This window comes from Salvelinus alpinus, chromosome 18 (assembly GCF_045679555.1).
Source record: "Salvelinus alpinus chromosome 18, SLU_Salpinus.1, whole genome shotgun sequence".
Classification (NCBI taxonomy): Eukaryota; Metazoa; Chordata; class Actinopteri; order Salmoniformes; family Salmonidae; genus Salvelinus; species Salvelinus alpinus.
Window position 1 is genome coordinate 9,957,746 of NC_092103.1, and position 15,605 is coordinate 9,973,350.

At 45.3% G+C, this 15,605-nt stretch overlaps 1 protein-coding gene across 1 annotated transcript in view; it reads left to right on the forward strand.

The window, feature by feature from the left end:
* pcsk5a (proprotein convertase subtilisin/kexin type 5a) overlaps window positions 1-15,605 on the forward strand; it is a 37,242-nt gene that overhangs the window by 12,743 nt on the left and 8,894 nt on the right. Inside the window, exons 17-30 of the mRNA XM_071350097.1 lie at window positions 2,404-2,488; window positions 2,769-2,872; window positions 3,140-3,281; window positions 3,627-3,742; window positions 5,287-5,389; window positions 6,854-6,990; window positions 7,260-7,460; window positions 7,732-7,800; window positions 7,921-7,963; window positions 8,126-8,268; window positions 8,569-8,769; window positions 9,070-9,153; window positions 9,361-9,559; window positions 11,753-11,967. Of these exons, the coding sequence (XP_071206198.1) occupies window positions 2,404-2,488; window positions 2,769-2,872; window positions 3,140-3,281; window positions 3,627-3,742; window positions 5,287-5,389; window positions 6,854-6,990; window positions 7,260-7,460; window positions 7,732-7,800; window positions 7,921-7,963; window positions 8,126-8,268; window positions 8,569-8,769; window positions 9,070-9,153; window positions 9,361-9,559; window positions 11,753-11,967 (1,842 nt within the window). The remainder of the gene's footprint in view (window positions 1-2,403; window positions 2,489-2,768; window positions 2,873-3,139; window positions 3,282-3,626; window positions 3,743-5,286; window positions 5,390-6,853; window positions 6,991-7,259; window positions 7,461-7,731; window positions 7,801-7,920; window positions 7,964-8,125; window positions 8,269-8,568; window positions 8,770-9,069; window positions 9,154-9,360; window positions 9,560-11,752; window positions 11,968-15,605) is intronic.

Genomic DNA, 15,605 nt, shown 5'->3' on the forward strand with positions numbered 1-15,605 from the left:
AGAACACCATCCCAACCGTGAAGCATGGAGGTGGAAACATCATTCTTTGGGGATGTTTTTCTACAAAGGAGACAGGACGACTGCACCGTATTGAGGGGAGGATGGATGGGGCCATGTATCGCGAGACCTTGGCCAACAACCTCCTTCCCTCAGTAAGAGCATTGAAGATGGGTCGTGGCTGGGTCTTCCAGCATGACAACGACCCGAAACACACAGCCAGGGCAACTAAGGAGTGGCTCCGTAAGAAGCATCTCAAGGTCCTGGAGTGGCCTAGCCAGTCTCCAGACCTGAACCCAAAGCTGAAAGTCCGTATTGCCCAGCGACAGCCCCGAAACCTGAAGGATCTGGAAAAGGTCTGTATGGAGGAGTGTGCCAAAATCCCTGCTGCAGTGTGTGCAAACCTGGTCAAGAACTACAGGAAACAGGCCTCCCGGGTGGCGCAGTGGTCTAGAGCACTGCATCGCAGTGCTAGCTACGCCACCAGAGTCTCTGGGTTCGCGCCCAGGCTCTGTCGCAGCCGGCCGCGACCGGGAGGTCCGTGGGGCGACGCACAATTGGCTTAGCGTCGTCCGGGTTAGGGAGGGTTTGGCCGGTAGGGATATCCTTGTCTCATCGCGCTCCAGCGACTCCTGTGGCGGGCCGGGCGCAGTGCGCGCTAACCGAGGGGGGCGGGTGCACGGTGTTTCCTCCGACACATTGGTGCGGCTGGCTTCCGGGTTGGATGCGCGCTGTGTTAAGAAGCAGTACGGCTAGGTTGGGTTGTGCTTCGGAGGACGCATGGCTTTCGACCTTCGTCTCTCCCGAGCCCGTACGGGAGTTGTAGCGATGAGACAAGATAGTAATTACTAGCGATTGGACACCACGAAAATTGTGGAGAAAAGGGGATAAAATAAAAAAAAAAATAATAATAATAACTACAGGAAACGTATGATCTCTGTAATTGCAAACAAAGGTTTCTGTAACAAATATTAAGTTCTGCTTTTCTGATGTATCAAATACTTATGTCATGCAATAAAATGCAAATGAATTACTTAAAAATCATACAATGTGATTTTCTGGATTTTTAGATTCCGTCTTTCACAGTTGAAGTGTACCTATGATAAAACATTACAGACCTTTACATGCTTTGTAAGTAGGAAAACCTGCAAAATCGGCAGTGTATCAAATACTTGTTCTTCCCACTGTATCAAAATCAAATATAAAATAATTAAAAAATGTAAAAAATTCCATAAAATGTGTGAACTAGGCCTTTATTATTCCACCCATCTCGCATGACAAGAAGTTGCCCCCATCCCTCCCGCTGTTTGGGCAAAGCGTTTGCAAATGTTTTGTTGTTTGAGTGAGGGAAATTCTGTACATTTAAGAGGACTTTTATGTATTTTGAAAGATGAGACGTTGAGGATTATAATAAATACTGCTTTGATGTCATACAAGCAAGCCAAACACCCGTGAATCAAAATGTGCACTTCACATTTCCATATCATATCGTTGTTATACCCTGGGTTGTACTGAACTGAATGCGACTATTTTCGTCTGTTGTTATGAAAATTTGCTGCATCACGCAACTGAATGGACTCTTTATTCCTTTCTATACACACCAAAATGATGATCTGTTTCCCTGAATTGCATTTTGAAAGCCTAACGCTGCAATGTCGTATTTTCTAACTTACCTAGTCATGTTGGCAATAGAACAAGCCTTCAAATGATGCCCACCTGAGCCAGATTGGGATTTATAATGGACCATTTTTGGATTGTGTGATGGCTGTGATGGAGGATTGTGTTCCAACCAAAACAACTACAATTGTGCTTGCTCTAGTTCCTCAACGGCACAGCTAGGAGAGCTCAATAAAGCACCTTATAGTTGAAGATTCTTCTTTGAATCATAAAATTGCATAGAAATTGCCTGGAGACACCAGTTTGACCTCTCACTTTAAACCCTTGTCATTTATTTGTTTTATGTTCCAAATTTTCCAGGAATATTCTTCTCATGTTACCGAAGGTATGCAGAATATTTTCAGATTTTATCAACAAATGTGGCAAAGTACAGTAAATGTAAACTAGAAATAAAATCAACAGTGATTCAGACTTGTCAGGTGAACTGTTGTGTCCTCACCTTTGGTCTGATAATGTTCCCATCGTCTCCAAACTGTTCCATTTCAATTGCTAAGATTGTTATGCACATGCTTTTCATATTTCTTATGTAAGAAACATTTCAATTTAGCCCTATCCATATAGGCCAATTCCCTCAAGTGTAAAGGGTTTTAAGCATATTATGCTGTATTGTTGTAAAAACCAAGCCGAAGTCTCTACTGAATATGTGCTTAATGAACAATGCTTTTACTTCAACTGGAGTGGAATTATATTTGGCAGGTATGAATGCTTGTATTGTTGTTTTCCCCACAGATGGAAATATGTGCAGGAAGTGCAGTGAAAATTGTTTGAGATGCACCTCGGCGAACATCTGCACGGAATGCAAATCAGGCACAAGGTGAACCAATCCCTCTGATGACGCCCGAATTACCAACTCATGCATTTCTCCTCTGTACACAGTGATTCTCCATCTCCGCCACAGAGAATACTAATTTGCACACACACACACATTCTAAATCTATTGCAACAAAGCAAACTCCTATTATAATATTTGTTGTATTTTGCAATGTTGAGAGTCATCAGATGAAACTTCTCAATGAGTGTGTGCTCTGGGTCGGAACACAGAGCCCAGATAATGGTGAGTCTCTCTCTATCTCGCTATCTATCTACCCCTCCAGTCTGTTGGGGAACCGCTGCCAGAGGAGCTGTGGACCAGGAAGTTACCACAACGAACAGGAGAGCACCTGCGAGCCCTGCCACGAGGCCTGTGCCACCTGTGCAGGTAAAGGGAGGGGTGACTTGGATCATACCAAACCGAACAGGACCCTAAGCCATATATATATATTTATATATATATATATTTATATCTATATAAAAAAAGTTAAACAAATACAGTACTAATCATGGAGCTAATAATCAGCGTCACCATCTACCTGAAGCGATAATGTCATGAGAGGGACAATTTATGTGTTTCCAGTGCACATGTTGTCTCCAGGTGCAGGTGTTTAGATGGGTTACAGTGTGTTTGTATGTGTGCGTGTTATCACAGGTGTGGGCATTGAGGCGTGTAACCAGTGTGCTGATGGGTACCTGATGGAGGAGTGGAGGTGTGTTTCCTCCTGTAGTCCTGGCTTCTATGCCACGGAGAGCAGCCCACAAAAAACTAGTGATGGACCCAGGATATGCAGGAGGTGAGTGAGCTTTGTGTCTTGGTGTAGGTGGATTGATCATTATTATTATGGCTGGTCTCATTCCAACATGGGTAGAATAATAATTGGCTGGGTGCTTATTTGTCCTATGTTACACATGTGTGTGTTAATACACACGTGTGAATTGTCAGTTGTGCCTTCCTCATGGACACATTGACCGGTTTTTCACCTTGAGGATTCGAACTAGTGACCTTTCGGTTACTAGCCCAACGCTCTAACTGCAAGGCAACCTGCTGCTCTGTGTTTTATTGTGTGTTTGTGTCTGTCTATTTCTGTGCACATGTGTGTGTTTATGTAATCTCAGCCAGTCTGCTGGTACCTCCTCAGGTGTGATTCCAGCTGTCTCACCTGTGCGGGAGCGGGGAAGGGGAACTGCAGCAGCTGTGCTGGTGGACACAGTCTTGTGGACAAAGTGTGTATGGTCAGCACCATCTGTGGTGATGGTCAGTCAACCAACCAATCACTCTCCTTAAACTCACTCGTACAACCCAGTGTCTATTCCAGGGGTGAAAGTAAGGCGGCCCGGTACACCATACCTTAAAACGTGAGCCTATCACATTTATTAAAACAACATTTCAAGTAAACTGTAGGCTATTACACCACCTCTTATCGTTACTGCTTGTCAGAGGCATGAAAAATTAGCGAATGGACATGATAACGCATTGTGTAGCCTACGCTCCAAAATGCCATGTGGCTCCACGAGAACACAGACATTTTGCCAAGGCAGAGATGAGTGGCCCACACCGAGACGCGCACGGACAGCAGTGGATGCATGAATTCCAAATGTCGTTACACTTTGGCGTTTTGTGTAACAGATGTCTCGTTCCATTCACCACTGTTTGGAAATACACTACATGACCAAAAGTATGTGGACACGTGCTCGACGAACATCTCATTCCAAAATCATGGGCATTAATATGGAGTTGGTCCCCCCTTTGCTGTTATACAGTAACAGCATCCACTCTTCTGGGAAGGCTTTCAACTAGATGTTGGAACATTGCTGCGATTAGGCCTGGCTCGCAGTCTGCGTTCCAATTCATCCCAAAGGTGTTCGATGGGGTTGAAGTCAGGGCTCTGTGTAAGCCAGTCAAGTTCTTTCACACCGATCTCGACAAACCATTTATGTATGGACCTCGCTTTGTGCACGGGGGCATTGCCATGCGGAAACAGGAAAGGGCCTTCCCCAAACTGTTGCCACAATGTTTTAAGCACAGAATCATCTAGAATGTCATTGTACGCTATAGCGTTAAGATTCCCTTCCACTGGAACTAAGTGGCCTAGCGTTCTACTGGCGTCCGCCACCCCCTGATTCGTGCTTTGGACTGCCAGATGGTGAAGCATGATTCATCACTCCACAGAATGTTTTCACTGCTCCAGAGTCCAATGGTGACGAGCTTTACCCTACTCCAGCCGACGCTTAGCATTGCGCATGGTGATCTTAGGCTTGTGTGCAGCTGCTCAGCCATGGAAACCCATTTCATGAAGCTCCCGACGAACAGTACTTGTGCTGATGTTGCTTCCAGAGGCAGTATGGACCTCGGTAGTGAGCGTTGCAACCGAGGACAGACGATTTTTACACTCTACGCACTTCAGCACTCAGCAGTCTTGTTCTGTGAGCTTGTGTGGCCTACCACTTCGCGGGTGAGCCATTGTTGCTCCTAGATGTTTCCACTTCACAATAACAGCACTTACAGCGAATAATTAATTCTACTTTCACCCCTGGTCTATTCAGATAGTGAATCGTATAGCTACTGTGTTAGTGTAGGTCACACGTTATATTATTATTACAAAGTAACTATACATATAACTAATTAAACGTAATCTGATCAGTTTCCTTTCATTACAAATCAAATATAGTTGTATATGCCTCATCTGCAGTTGCTAGGTACAGCTGAATACTTACCCTCTGTATTAAAATATTACATGGTAATTACATTGAATTAGAGCAATGTAAATGTAAAATGTTGTCTTTGTGTTTTGCATGCAGGAGAGTACCAGGATAGCCATGGGAAGTGCCATGCATGTGACGCCACGTGTCTGAAGTGTACAGGCCCAAAGTCCGAGGAATGTATCAGCTGTGGCCCCTCTAGGTAAGTCTATGGTGAGGACTGTATCAACTATGGCCCCTCTAGGTAAGTCTATGGGGAGGACTGTATCAGCTGTGAGCCTTCTAGGTAAGTCTATGGTGTCTATGTAAGGCTATGGTGAGGACTGGATCAACTATGACCCCTCTAGGTGAGTCTATGGTGAGGACTGTAGCAGCTGTGTGCCTTCTAGTTAAGTCTATGGTGAGGACTGGATCAACTATGGCCCCTCTATGTGAGTCTGGTGAGGACTGTAACAGCTGTGACCCCTCTAGGTAAAGGGATTTCCATACAGGAAGAGATGGGGCGGAGCAGATTTCCCCATAATGGAGCAGATTCTTATTTTCTCCGCCTTGGCTGTGTGGCTTTCACATGCATGAGCACCGCCGATCGCTCCACCTGGATAGAATTCCGCCCCCGTCTAGCTGCATTGAAAATGAATGGCATCTCCTCCACCGCCTCATGTCTTTAGAGGGGAACTTTGGGATTTTGGCAATGACTCCCTTTATATACTTCCCCAGAGTTACAGTAGATTAACTCGTGGATACCATTTTTATGTCACTGTGTCCAGTATGAAGGAAGTTAGAGGTATCATGCTAGCAGATACCCATAGACTTCCAGTCATTGCCATTGCGCTAACGCTAGTTAGCAATGGCTCACAAAACTACCTCTTGACTTCCTTCACGCTGGACACAGACATCCTCACCATAGACTTACCTAGATGGCTAATAGTTGATACAGTCCTGACATTAGACTTACCTAGAGGGGCCATAGTTGATACAGTCCTAACCATCGACTCACCTAGAAGGCTCACAGCTGATAGTCTTCGCCATAGAATAACCAAGAGGGGCCATAGTTGATAAAGGGCTTCATTGCCAAATCCCAAAGTATCCCTTTAATCTATGGTTAGGATTGTATCATTTGTGGCCCCTTTAGATGTGTCTATAGTCTGAGAAATATATAGATATACTGGAGCAGACTTACAGATGTCATAACAAAGAGGTTGACTCAGGTGACATACTGTACAGTTCAGCCATGGATATAAAAGGCTCTCTCCCTGTGTCATCCTGTCTGAGACACTTATTTGTACACATAAAAGGTGCATTCTGGTAACTTGACATTCCCTTTTGGTAACACAAGGCAATTCAACAACAGAATTAGCCTAGAGGGAAAAAAAGAAGAGTCAGCACTTTTTACAGGCAATGAAAGTTTCAGATTGTACCTTTTTTAAATGGATAGTGCGAGAATCTGTCCATTAAGCAGTTTTTCTACTTATTCAGAGTCAGATGGACTCGTGGTGGATACCATTTTTATGTCTCTGCGTGCCGTTTGAAGCAAGTCGGAGGTAGTTTCGCGAGCCAATGCTAACTAGTGTTAGCGCAATGACTGGAAGTGTACAAGTACCGCTAGCGTGTACCGCCGGAAGCAAGTGTAGTTTAATAGTTAGGTGCTGTTGTCTCATTGTCTTAGGTCTCTGGATCAGGGTTGCTGTGTGGCTCAGTGTGCCCGGGGGAAGTACCAGTCAGGTGGCCAGTGCCACCTGTGTGACCACACCTGTGCCATGTGCCTGGATGGAGGGCCTGCCAACTGCACCAGCTGTGACACCGGTGAGGGGAAGGGACACCTGTCGTTCTAACTGACACAGTCCAGTGGACACGTGCTCTGGCTCTGGGACAACAAACACATTGCACTTATACCACAAAAAAAACTATGTTTTACAGTAATAGACTTAATAGTGTGTTTTGTGTGTGTGTGTAACGATTGTGCGTCTGTCTGCCTGCCTGCCTGTCCATCCATCCATATGCTTGTCCATCCATCCATATGTTTGTCCATCCATCCATATGCTTGTCCATCCATCCATATCCGTTTCCCTCAGACAAATTCAACATGGACCGCTACCTGTACAAGGGGGGTTGCGTCGACGCTTGTCCGGAAGGACATTACCATACGCAGGAGAAGAGCTGCGAGGCCTGCCCCGACAACTGCAAGCTCTGCTCCTCCGCCACACACTGCCTGCGCTGTAACTCCTCCTACTACACCACTGATGGAGTCTGCACCCGACTGGAGTGTGGGGAAGGTGACAGACATAGCCAGAATGTTGTTCTGTTTGATGTTGCGTTCTTATGTAATACCTGTTGCTACAGGTATGAACATGAAGAAGAAAAGTCTTTGAAGTATTTCTGTCTCCATAGAGAATCGTAATTCCCCTTTCCCGCCCCATCGCTCTCTCTCTCTCTCTCTCTCTCTCTCTCTCTCTCTCTCTCTCTCTCTCTCTCTCTCGCGCTCTCTTTGTCTGGCTCCCCTCTATCTGTCTGTCTTTCTGTCTCTGCCCCTCTCTCCCTCTGCAGGTGAGGTGGAGGATCCAGAGTATGATGACTGTATGGCCTGTGAGGAGGGCTGTAAGAAGTGTGTACTGTGTAAGTTAGTCTACCCATGTGAACCCTATCTATCTAACAGTTTGAACGCGGTTGGCGAGGGCCATGGGGAGAGAAATAGGATGAGAAGGTGTCTGAGTGTGTTTTTTCTGTCTTCGTCAGATAACCCCAGGCATTGCCTATCCTGCACTGACGGCTTTTACAAGTAAGTAGAGCAAGGAATAAAAATCTTGTTTTAATCTTAACGAAACCCCTCTTATATTATGGAATATCACCTCAATTGTCAATATCTCCGTGTGTGATATGTAAATGAATGGGTGACAGTGGAGGAAGACGACAACAAACCAACTTCTTGCATTGAGTTTAGATTCCAAGATGGCTGCTACAAGAACTGCCCAGCGAAGACGTTCAGCGTAGAGGAGGAGATGACCTGTGTGCCGTGTGATGAAAAGTGCGTCAGCTGTGACGAACATGAGTGCTACTGGTGTGAAACCGACCTCTTCTTATCAGGTAAGGGTTTGGTCGGTGTGTGTGTGTGTGTGTGTGTGTGTGTGTGTGTGTGTGTGTGTGTGTGTGTGTGTGTGTGTGTGTGTGTGTGTGTGTGTGTGTGTGTGTGTGTGTGTGTGTGTGTGTGTTTGTGCTGGGGTTTGTGTGTGTGCTTGCGTGTGTGTGCTTGTTTGTTTGTGTGTGCGTGTGTGTGTGTGTGTGTGCTTGCGTGTGTGTGCTTGTGTGTGTGTGTGTGTGTGTGTGTGTGCGTGCTTGCGTGTGTGTGTGCTTGACATGTTTTAAAGTGTGCTCTGTTCCACCCAGAGGGGAAGTGTGTGCCGGAGTGTCCGGACGGTTTCTACGGAGACGAAGACACCCAGGAGTGTGAAGAGTGTCACTCTGACTGTGTGACATGCAGCGGTCCCGACAGTGACGACTGTGTGTCGTGTGAGGAGGGGAAGAGCCGGGAAGAGGGGGAGTGTGTCTCTACACAGGATTCCTGCCCTGTTAAGACCTTCCTCACTGGTGAGATTTAAAGGATCAATTTACCGAAAAATAGATGGATGTTACCACACTGTTAGGGCGTACTTCAGAAATGTATTTCATTACATTGTTAGATGATTGCTAATGACCTTGGCACTTCACTTTACCCTGTGAGGGAGTTTGTTACATTAACATTGCACCTCGCTGCAGGAAAGCCATTTCGAAAATGTAACTATTTAATCCCAACAACTTTAGTTGTAGGCTATGATTATTATGAGAATAAATCCCCTGGTACTGTATGATATTGACTTGTTTGGTGTTTTCTCGTGTTCTTCCCTGCAGGTGAAGGAGAGTGTGAGGCCTGCCATGCCTCCTGTGACTCATGTTCAGGAGAGGAGAAGAGCCAATGTAAAACCTGTGTGAAAGGTCTGCCTGACGATATTTCTGCCTGTCAATTTGTCAGAATGTGTGTAGTGTGTGCCCGTCTGTTTCCAGTGAGGTCACCTTAAGCCCAGCGAAAAAGAGAAAGATAAGCTGGTTCAGTTCTGGTCCCGATTGCAGACCGTGACAGTGTGCGTGCCTGCGTCTGTGTCTGCGTCTGTTCTGACCGTATCCTTCCTGTGCTCCTCCCAGGGCGGTTCCTGTCAGCAGAGCAGGTGTGTGTGTTGAAGTGCCCAGCGAGCTCGTTCGCCAGCCGGCTGAGCGGTTTGTGCGAGCCGTGTCCTCGGGGGTGTGCGCAGTGTGCGGACGAGCATCGCTGCACCCGCTGTCAGGTGGTACGCAAGGCCCCGCTCTACCTGCAAGACGGACAGTGTGTTCGTCAATGCCAGAGGTCAGAGTTCATATGAGTATGGTGAAGGTGATAGCTCGGGATTTAGGCAAAGAGGCCCTTGATCTACCTAGTCAGATGAACTCGTGGATACCATTTTTATGTAGTCTGTGGCTGCGAATACGGAGCTTTTGCCCTCGTTCCCACCCTTCCGGGAAACTGGATCACGTTCTGCGTTATTTTACGCACACTATGTAACTACTGCTCACACTCGACCCCTCCCTTCATGTTTCTCTCTTAACTCTTCTGAACCGTGATCACGTAGCCTCTGTCTCTGCCTCGTATTTCTGAACAGCGGGAATAAAAACCCTGCGGCGCGATGAACAAACGTTCCCAAACATACGTATTATGAAGGCTATACAACCTCATCCTGTCCATTGTAACGGATATTGCAGTTGCACAAGCAGCACACAGTCCCGACACGTTGCGTTGGAGCAAAACCAATCAGTGTTTTGTGTGAGGATGTAGGGTAATCTTTATAGTTGCTGCCATATCGTAGCCACCAGACAGAGTTCCTGAAAAAAGAGCACTACTACTTAAACTGCCTGTCTGCCTCCTGCTTAGCCAATGCTTGCATTGATGATGACAAATGAACATTATCTCGCTGCTTCGACTTCGTGTCTGTGTCTTGCTGGTGTTTGATACGCTGTCTAGACAGCTGCATGCAACTTCCTGCTTGAGTTTTGCGTTTGGGGCAAAAATAACTGTCTGTGTCTTAACCATGCAGAGGTCCCTACGAACTGCTATTTTGCTTCTCAATGATCATGCAAGTACTGCACGACTTGGATACCTAGCTGTTCAACTAGGCAGCCGTTCTAGGCAGCCGTTCTAGGCAGCCGTTCTAGGCAGCCGAGCGTGTATACAGACCGGTAACCAGAGTCTGACAATGGGCGAGTTCATTTTGCGTCGCCCGGTGCACTATAACACCCCTCTTGAAGAAAGAACATGAAAACCGTAGGGATGGTGCCAGGTTTCCTCCTGACCTGACACTTGGCATTTAGGCCAAAGAGTTCAATCTTGGTTCTTATGGTCTGAGAGCCCTTTAGGTGCCTTTTTGCAAACTCCAAGCGGGCTGTCATGTGCCTTTTACTGAGGAGTGGCTTCCGTCTGGCCACTCTACCAAGGAGTGGCTTCCGTCTGGCCACTCTACCATAAAGGCCTGATTGGTGGAGTGCTGCAGAGATGGTTGTCCTTCTGCACAGAGGAACTCTGGCGCTGTGGCAGTGACCGTCAGGTTCTTGGTCACCTCCCTGACCAAGGCCCTTCTCCCCCGATTGCTCAGTTTGGGGAGTCTTGGTGGTTCCAAACGTCTTCCATTTAAGAATGATGGAGGCCACTGTGTACTTGGGGGACCTTCAATGCTGCAGAAATGTTTTGGTACCCTTCCCCAGATATGTGCCTCGACACAATCCTGTCTCAGAGCTCTACAGACAATTCCTTCAACCGCTATAGACAGATGTGTGCCAATCAATTGAATTTACCACAGGTGGAATCCAATCAAGTTGTAGAAACATTTCAAGGATGATCAATGGAAACCGGATGCACCTGAGTTCAATTTAGAGTCTCATAGCAAAGGGTCTGAATACTTTATATATTTGTTTTCATTTTACAAACATTTCTAAAAACCTGTTTTCACATTGTCATTATGGGGTATTATGTGTAGATTGATTTTAGAATAAGGCTGTAATATAAAAAAAAATTCATCTTTAATCCTGCTCCTAGAAACTCCCAGGGTCTGCAGGTTTCTGTTCCAACCCAGGGCTCATACACAATTTTGATCATGATTCATTGCTCCTCTCCACACACATCATTGCTGTGGAAAATGATGATATATTGTATGGCATGGTGATGTATTCACCTCTTTATCTAAACGGCGTATATACCTTTCATTTTACAGAACTGGAGTGCCTGCTGAACTCTACTGTACCTACTCAAACCTTCTCAGTTGTAATGACAGCTTTCCCAGAGATGCTCTTCTCCATCACAATGTTGTGGATTGACTCCAATTGCTCACTCCCCCTTGTGGATTTAGAAGCGTTGGATTGGTCTAGGCAATTTACACCATACTTCCAACGCCATTCCACGAGAGGGAGTGAACGGGTGCACACTTTGGGGAGAAGGCTAGAGAATGACCCCGTAAACCTCAGTGTGCAACTTAACGTCCTATCTGCTGTGCTCTCCCACTGTGTACTGTAGTGGGTATGCAGCGGGCCAGGTGTGTCGCGGCTGTGCGACAGGCTGTGCCTCCTGTGAGAAAAACGCCACCCACTGTCTGAGCTGTGTGGAGCCCTTCCTTCTGTACAAACACAAGTGTGTGGAGGCCTGCCCCCCTGCACACACGCTCAGAGACGGGGAGTGTCAGCACTGTCCCACAGCCTGCCAGGAGTGCAGCCCCAACAGCGAGTGCACAGGTGAGACACACAGACGAGAGTAGTGATGGCATATTTGTATTTATTACAAATAAATTACAGGTCTACTCTTCCTGGCGTTCAGCAACATTAAGGCAGTTATATACAATTTTAAATATTACATGACATTGCATTTCATGACCCTTTTCACAACATATTAAGTGTCCTCCCTCAGGCCACTACTCTACTATCTCATATCTACAGTCGATGTGTACGTGGGTGTAGAGCGCGTCTTATAATGTGTATGTGTGTCTCTTCTATCTGTTTTTTAAAAATCGGATTCTACTGCTTGCATCAGTTAGCTGATGTGGGATAGAGTTCCATGTAGCCATGGCACTATGTAGTACTGTGCGTCTCCCATAGTCTGTTCTTGACTTGGGGACTCTGAAGAGACCTCTGGTAGCATGTCTTGTGGGGTATGCATGGGGTGTCTGAGCTGTGTGCTAGTAGTTTAAACAGACAGCTCGGTGCATTCAGCATGTCAACACTTCTTACAAAAACAAGTAGTGATGAAGTCAATCTCTCCTCCACTTACATGCATATTTGCATACATATTGTTAATATTAGCTCTCCGTGTACATTTAAGGGGCAGTAGTGCTGCCCTGTTCTGAGCCAATTTTTCGAGGTCCCTCTTTGTGGCACCTGACCACACGACTGAACAGTACTCCAGGTGTGACAAAACTAGAGCCCGTAGGACCTGCCTTGCCTATGTGTTGTTAAAAAGGCAGAGCAGCGCTTTATTATGGACAGACTTGACCATGACAGTTTACAATCCAGGGTTACTCCAAGCACTTTAGTCACCTCAAATTGCTAAATTTCCACATTATTTATTACAAGATTTAGTTGAGGTTTAGGGTTTAGTGAATGATTTGTCCCAAATACAATGCTTTTAGTTTTAGGATTAACTTATTCTTGCCTCCCATTCTGAAACTAACTGCAGCTCTTTGGGTTGTAGTGATTTCACTCACTGCAGTAGCTGACGTGTATAGTGTTGTCGTCCGCATACATAGACACACTAGCTTTACTCAAGGCCAGTGGCATGTCATTAGTAAAGATTGAAAAAAGTAAGGGGCCTAGGCAGCTGCCCTGGGGAATTCCTGATTCTACCTGGATTTTGTTGGAGAGGCTTCCATTCAAGAACACCCTCTGTGTTCTGTTAGACAGGTAACTCTTTATCCACATTATAGCAGGGTATGTAAAGCCATAACACATATGTTTTTCCATCAGCAGACTATGATCGATAATATCAAAAGTGGCACTGAAGTCTAACAAAACAGCTCCTACAATCTTTTTATCATCAATTTCTCTCAGCCAATCATCAGTAATTTGTGTAAGTGCTGTGCTTCTGAATGTCTGTCCCTATAAGCGTGCTGAATTCTTTTTCCACCTCTCACTTTACAGAATTTGAAATGCTTGTCTTTCATAATTTGATCAGTTATACTTGGATGTGTAGTGTCAGCGTTTGTTGCTGGCATGCCAAGCCTAAGTTTGCTAATCTTGCCAATTAAAAGTAAATGCCTAGTAAATAGTAAATGCCTATCAGTGGGTTTTGTGATGAATGAATGATGAAATGGAGTTGAGTTTGCCTTTTTGCCCCAAAATTAATTTAAGGTGTTCCAAAGCTTTTTACTATCATTCTTCATATCATGTATCTTTGTTTCATGGTATAGTTTCTTCTTTTTATTCAGTTTAGTCACATGATTTCTCAATTTGCAGTACGTTTGCCAATCGATTGTGCAGCCAGACTTATTTCAAATCAAATCAAATTTTATTTGTCACATACACATGGTTAGCAGATGTTAATGCGAGTGTAGCGAAATGCTTGTGCTTCTAGTTCCGACAATGCAGTAATAACCAATGAGTAATCTAACCTAACAATTTCACAACAACTACCTTATACACACAAGTGTAAAGGAATGATGAATATGTACATAAAAATATATGAATGAGCGATGGTACAGAACGGCATAGGCAAGATGCAGTAGATGGTATCGAGTACAGTATATACATATGAGATGAGTAATGTAGGGTATGTAAACATATAAAAGTGGCATTGCTTAAAGTGGCTAGTGATACATGTATTACATCAAGATGGCAAGATGCAGTAGATGGTATAGATTACAGTATATACATATGAGATGAGTAATATAGGGTATGTAAACATTATATGAAGTGGCATTGTTTAAAGTGGCTAGTGATACATTTTTTAAATACATTTTGACATTGTTAAAGTGGCTGGAGTTGAGTCAGTATGTTGGCAGCAGCCACTCAATGTTAGTGGTGGCTGTTTAGAAACTGATAGAAGCTGTTTTTCAGTCTCTCGGTCCCCGCTTTGATGCACCTGTACTGACCTCGCCTTCTGGATGATAGCGGGGTGAACAGGCAGTGGCTCGGGTGGTTGTTGTCCTTGATGATCTTTATGGCCTTCCTGTGACATCGGGTGGTGTAGGTGTCCTGGAGGGCAGGTAGTTTGCCCCCGGTGATGCGTTGTGCAGACCTCACTACCCTCTGGAGAGCCTTACGGTTGTGGGCAGAGCAGTTGCCGTACCAGGCGGTGATACAGCCCGACAGGATGCTCTCAATTGTGCATCTGTAGAAGTTTGTGAGTGCTTTTGGTGACAAGCCGAATTTCTTCAGCCTCCTGAGGTTGAAGAGGCGCTGCTGCGCCTTCTTCACCTCGCTGTCTGTGTGGGTGGACCAATTCAGTTTGTCCGTGATGTGTACGCCGAGTAACTTAAAACTTACTACCCTCTCCACTACTGTCCCATTGATGTTTATAGGGGGGTGCTCCCTCTGCATTTTCCTGAAGTCCACGATCATCTCCTTTGTTTTGTTGACATTGAGTGTGAGGTTATTTTCCTGACACCACACTCCGAGGGCCCTCACCTTCTCCCCGTAGGCCGTCTCGTCGTTGTTGGTAATCAAGCCTACCACTGTAGTGTCGTCTGCAAACTTGATGATTGAGTTGGAGTCGTGCATGGCCATGCAGTCGTGGGTGAACAGGGAGTACAGGAGAGTACAGAACGCGAGTACTGTACCTTGTGGGGCCCCAGTGTTGCTAGTTTGCCATTCCTTTTGCCTCATCCCTCTCAACCATGATTTTTTTTAATTCCTCATCAATCCAACGGGATTTAAAGGTTTTTAGCCATTTTCTTAATGGGTGCATACTTATTTGTAACTTCAATAAGCAATTTCATAAATGTGTCAAGTGCAGCGTCTGGTTGCTCCGGATTACACACCATCAACAACATAGGAATCATTACAAAACGTCTTCTATGACCTCTTATACACTATATCCAGCTTTTGGAACCTGATTTTCCTAGATATGGCTACTATATTGTGATCACTACATCCAATGGATTTGGATACTGCTTTAAAGCACATTTCTACAGCATTAGTAACGATGTGATCAATACATGTTGATGATTTAATTCCTGTGCTGTTTGTCACTACCCTGGTAGGTTGACTGATAACCTGGACCAGGTTGCAGACACAAGTTGCAGCTTGATGAAAGCCAGTCAATATTTAAATCACCCAGAAAATATACCTCTCTGTTGATGTCACATACGTTATCCAGATAAAGGGCAAAGAGAGAAAAATAAATATAAAAATCAATAGGTAGCCAGACAGGGAACAAGAAA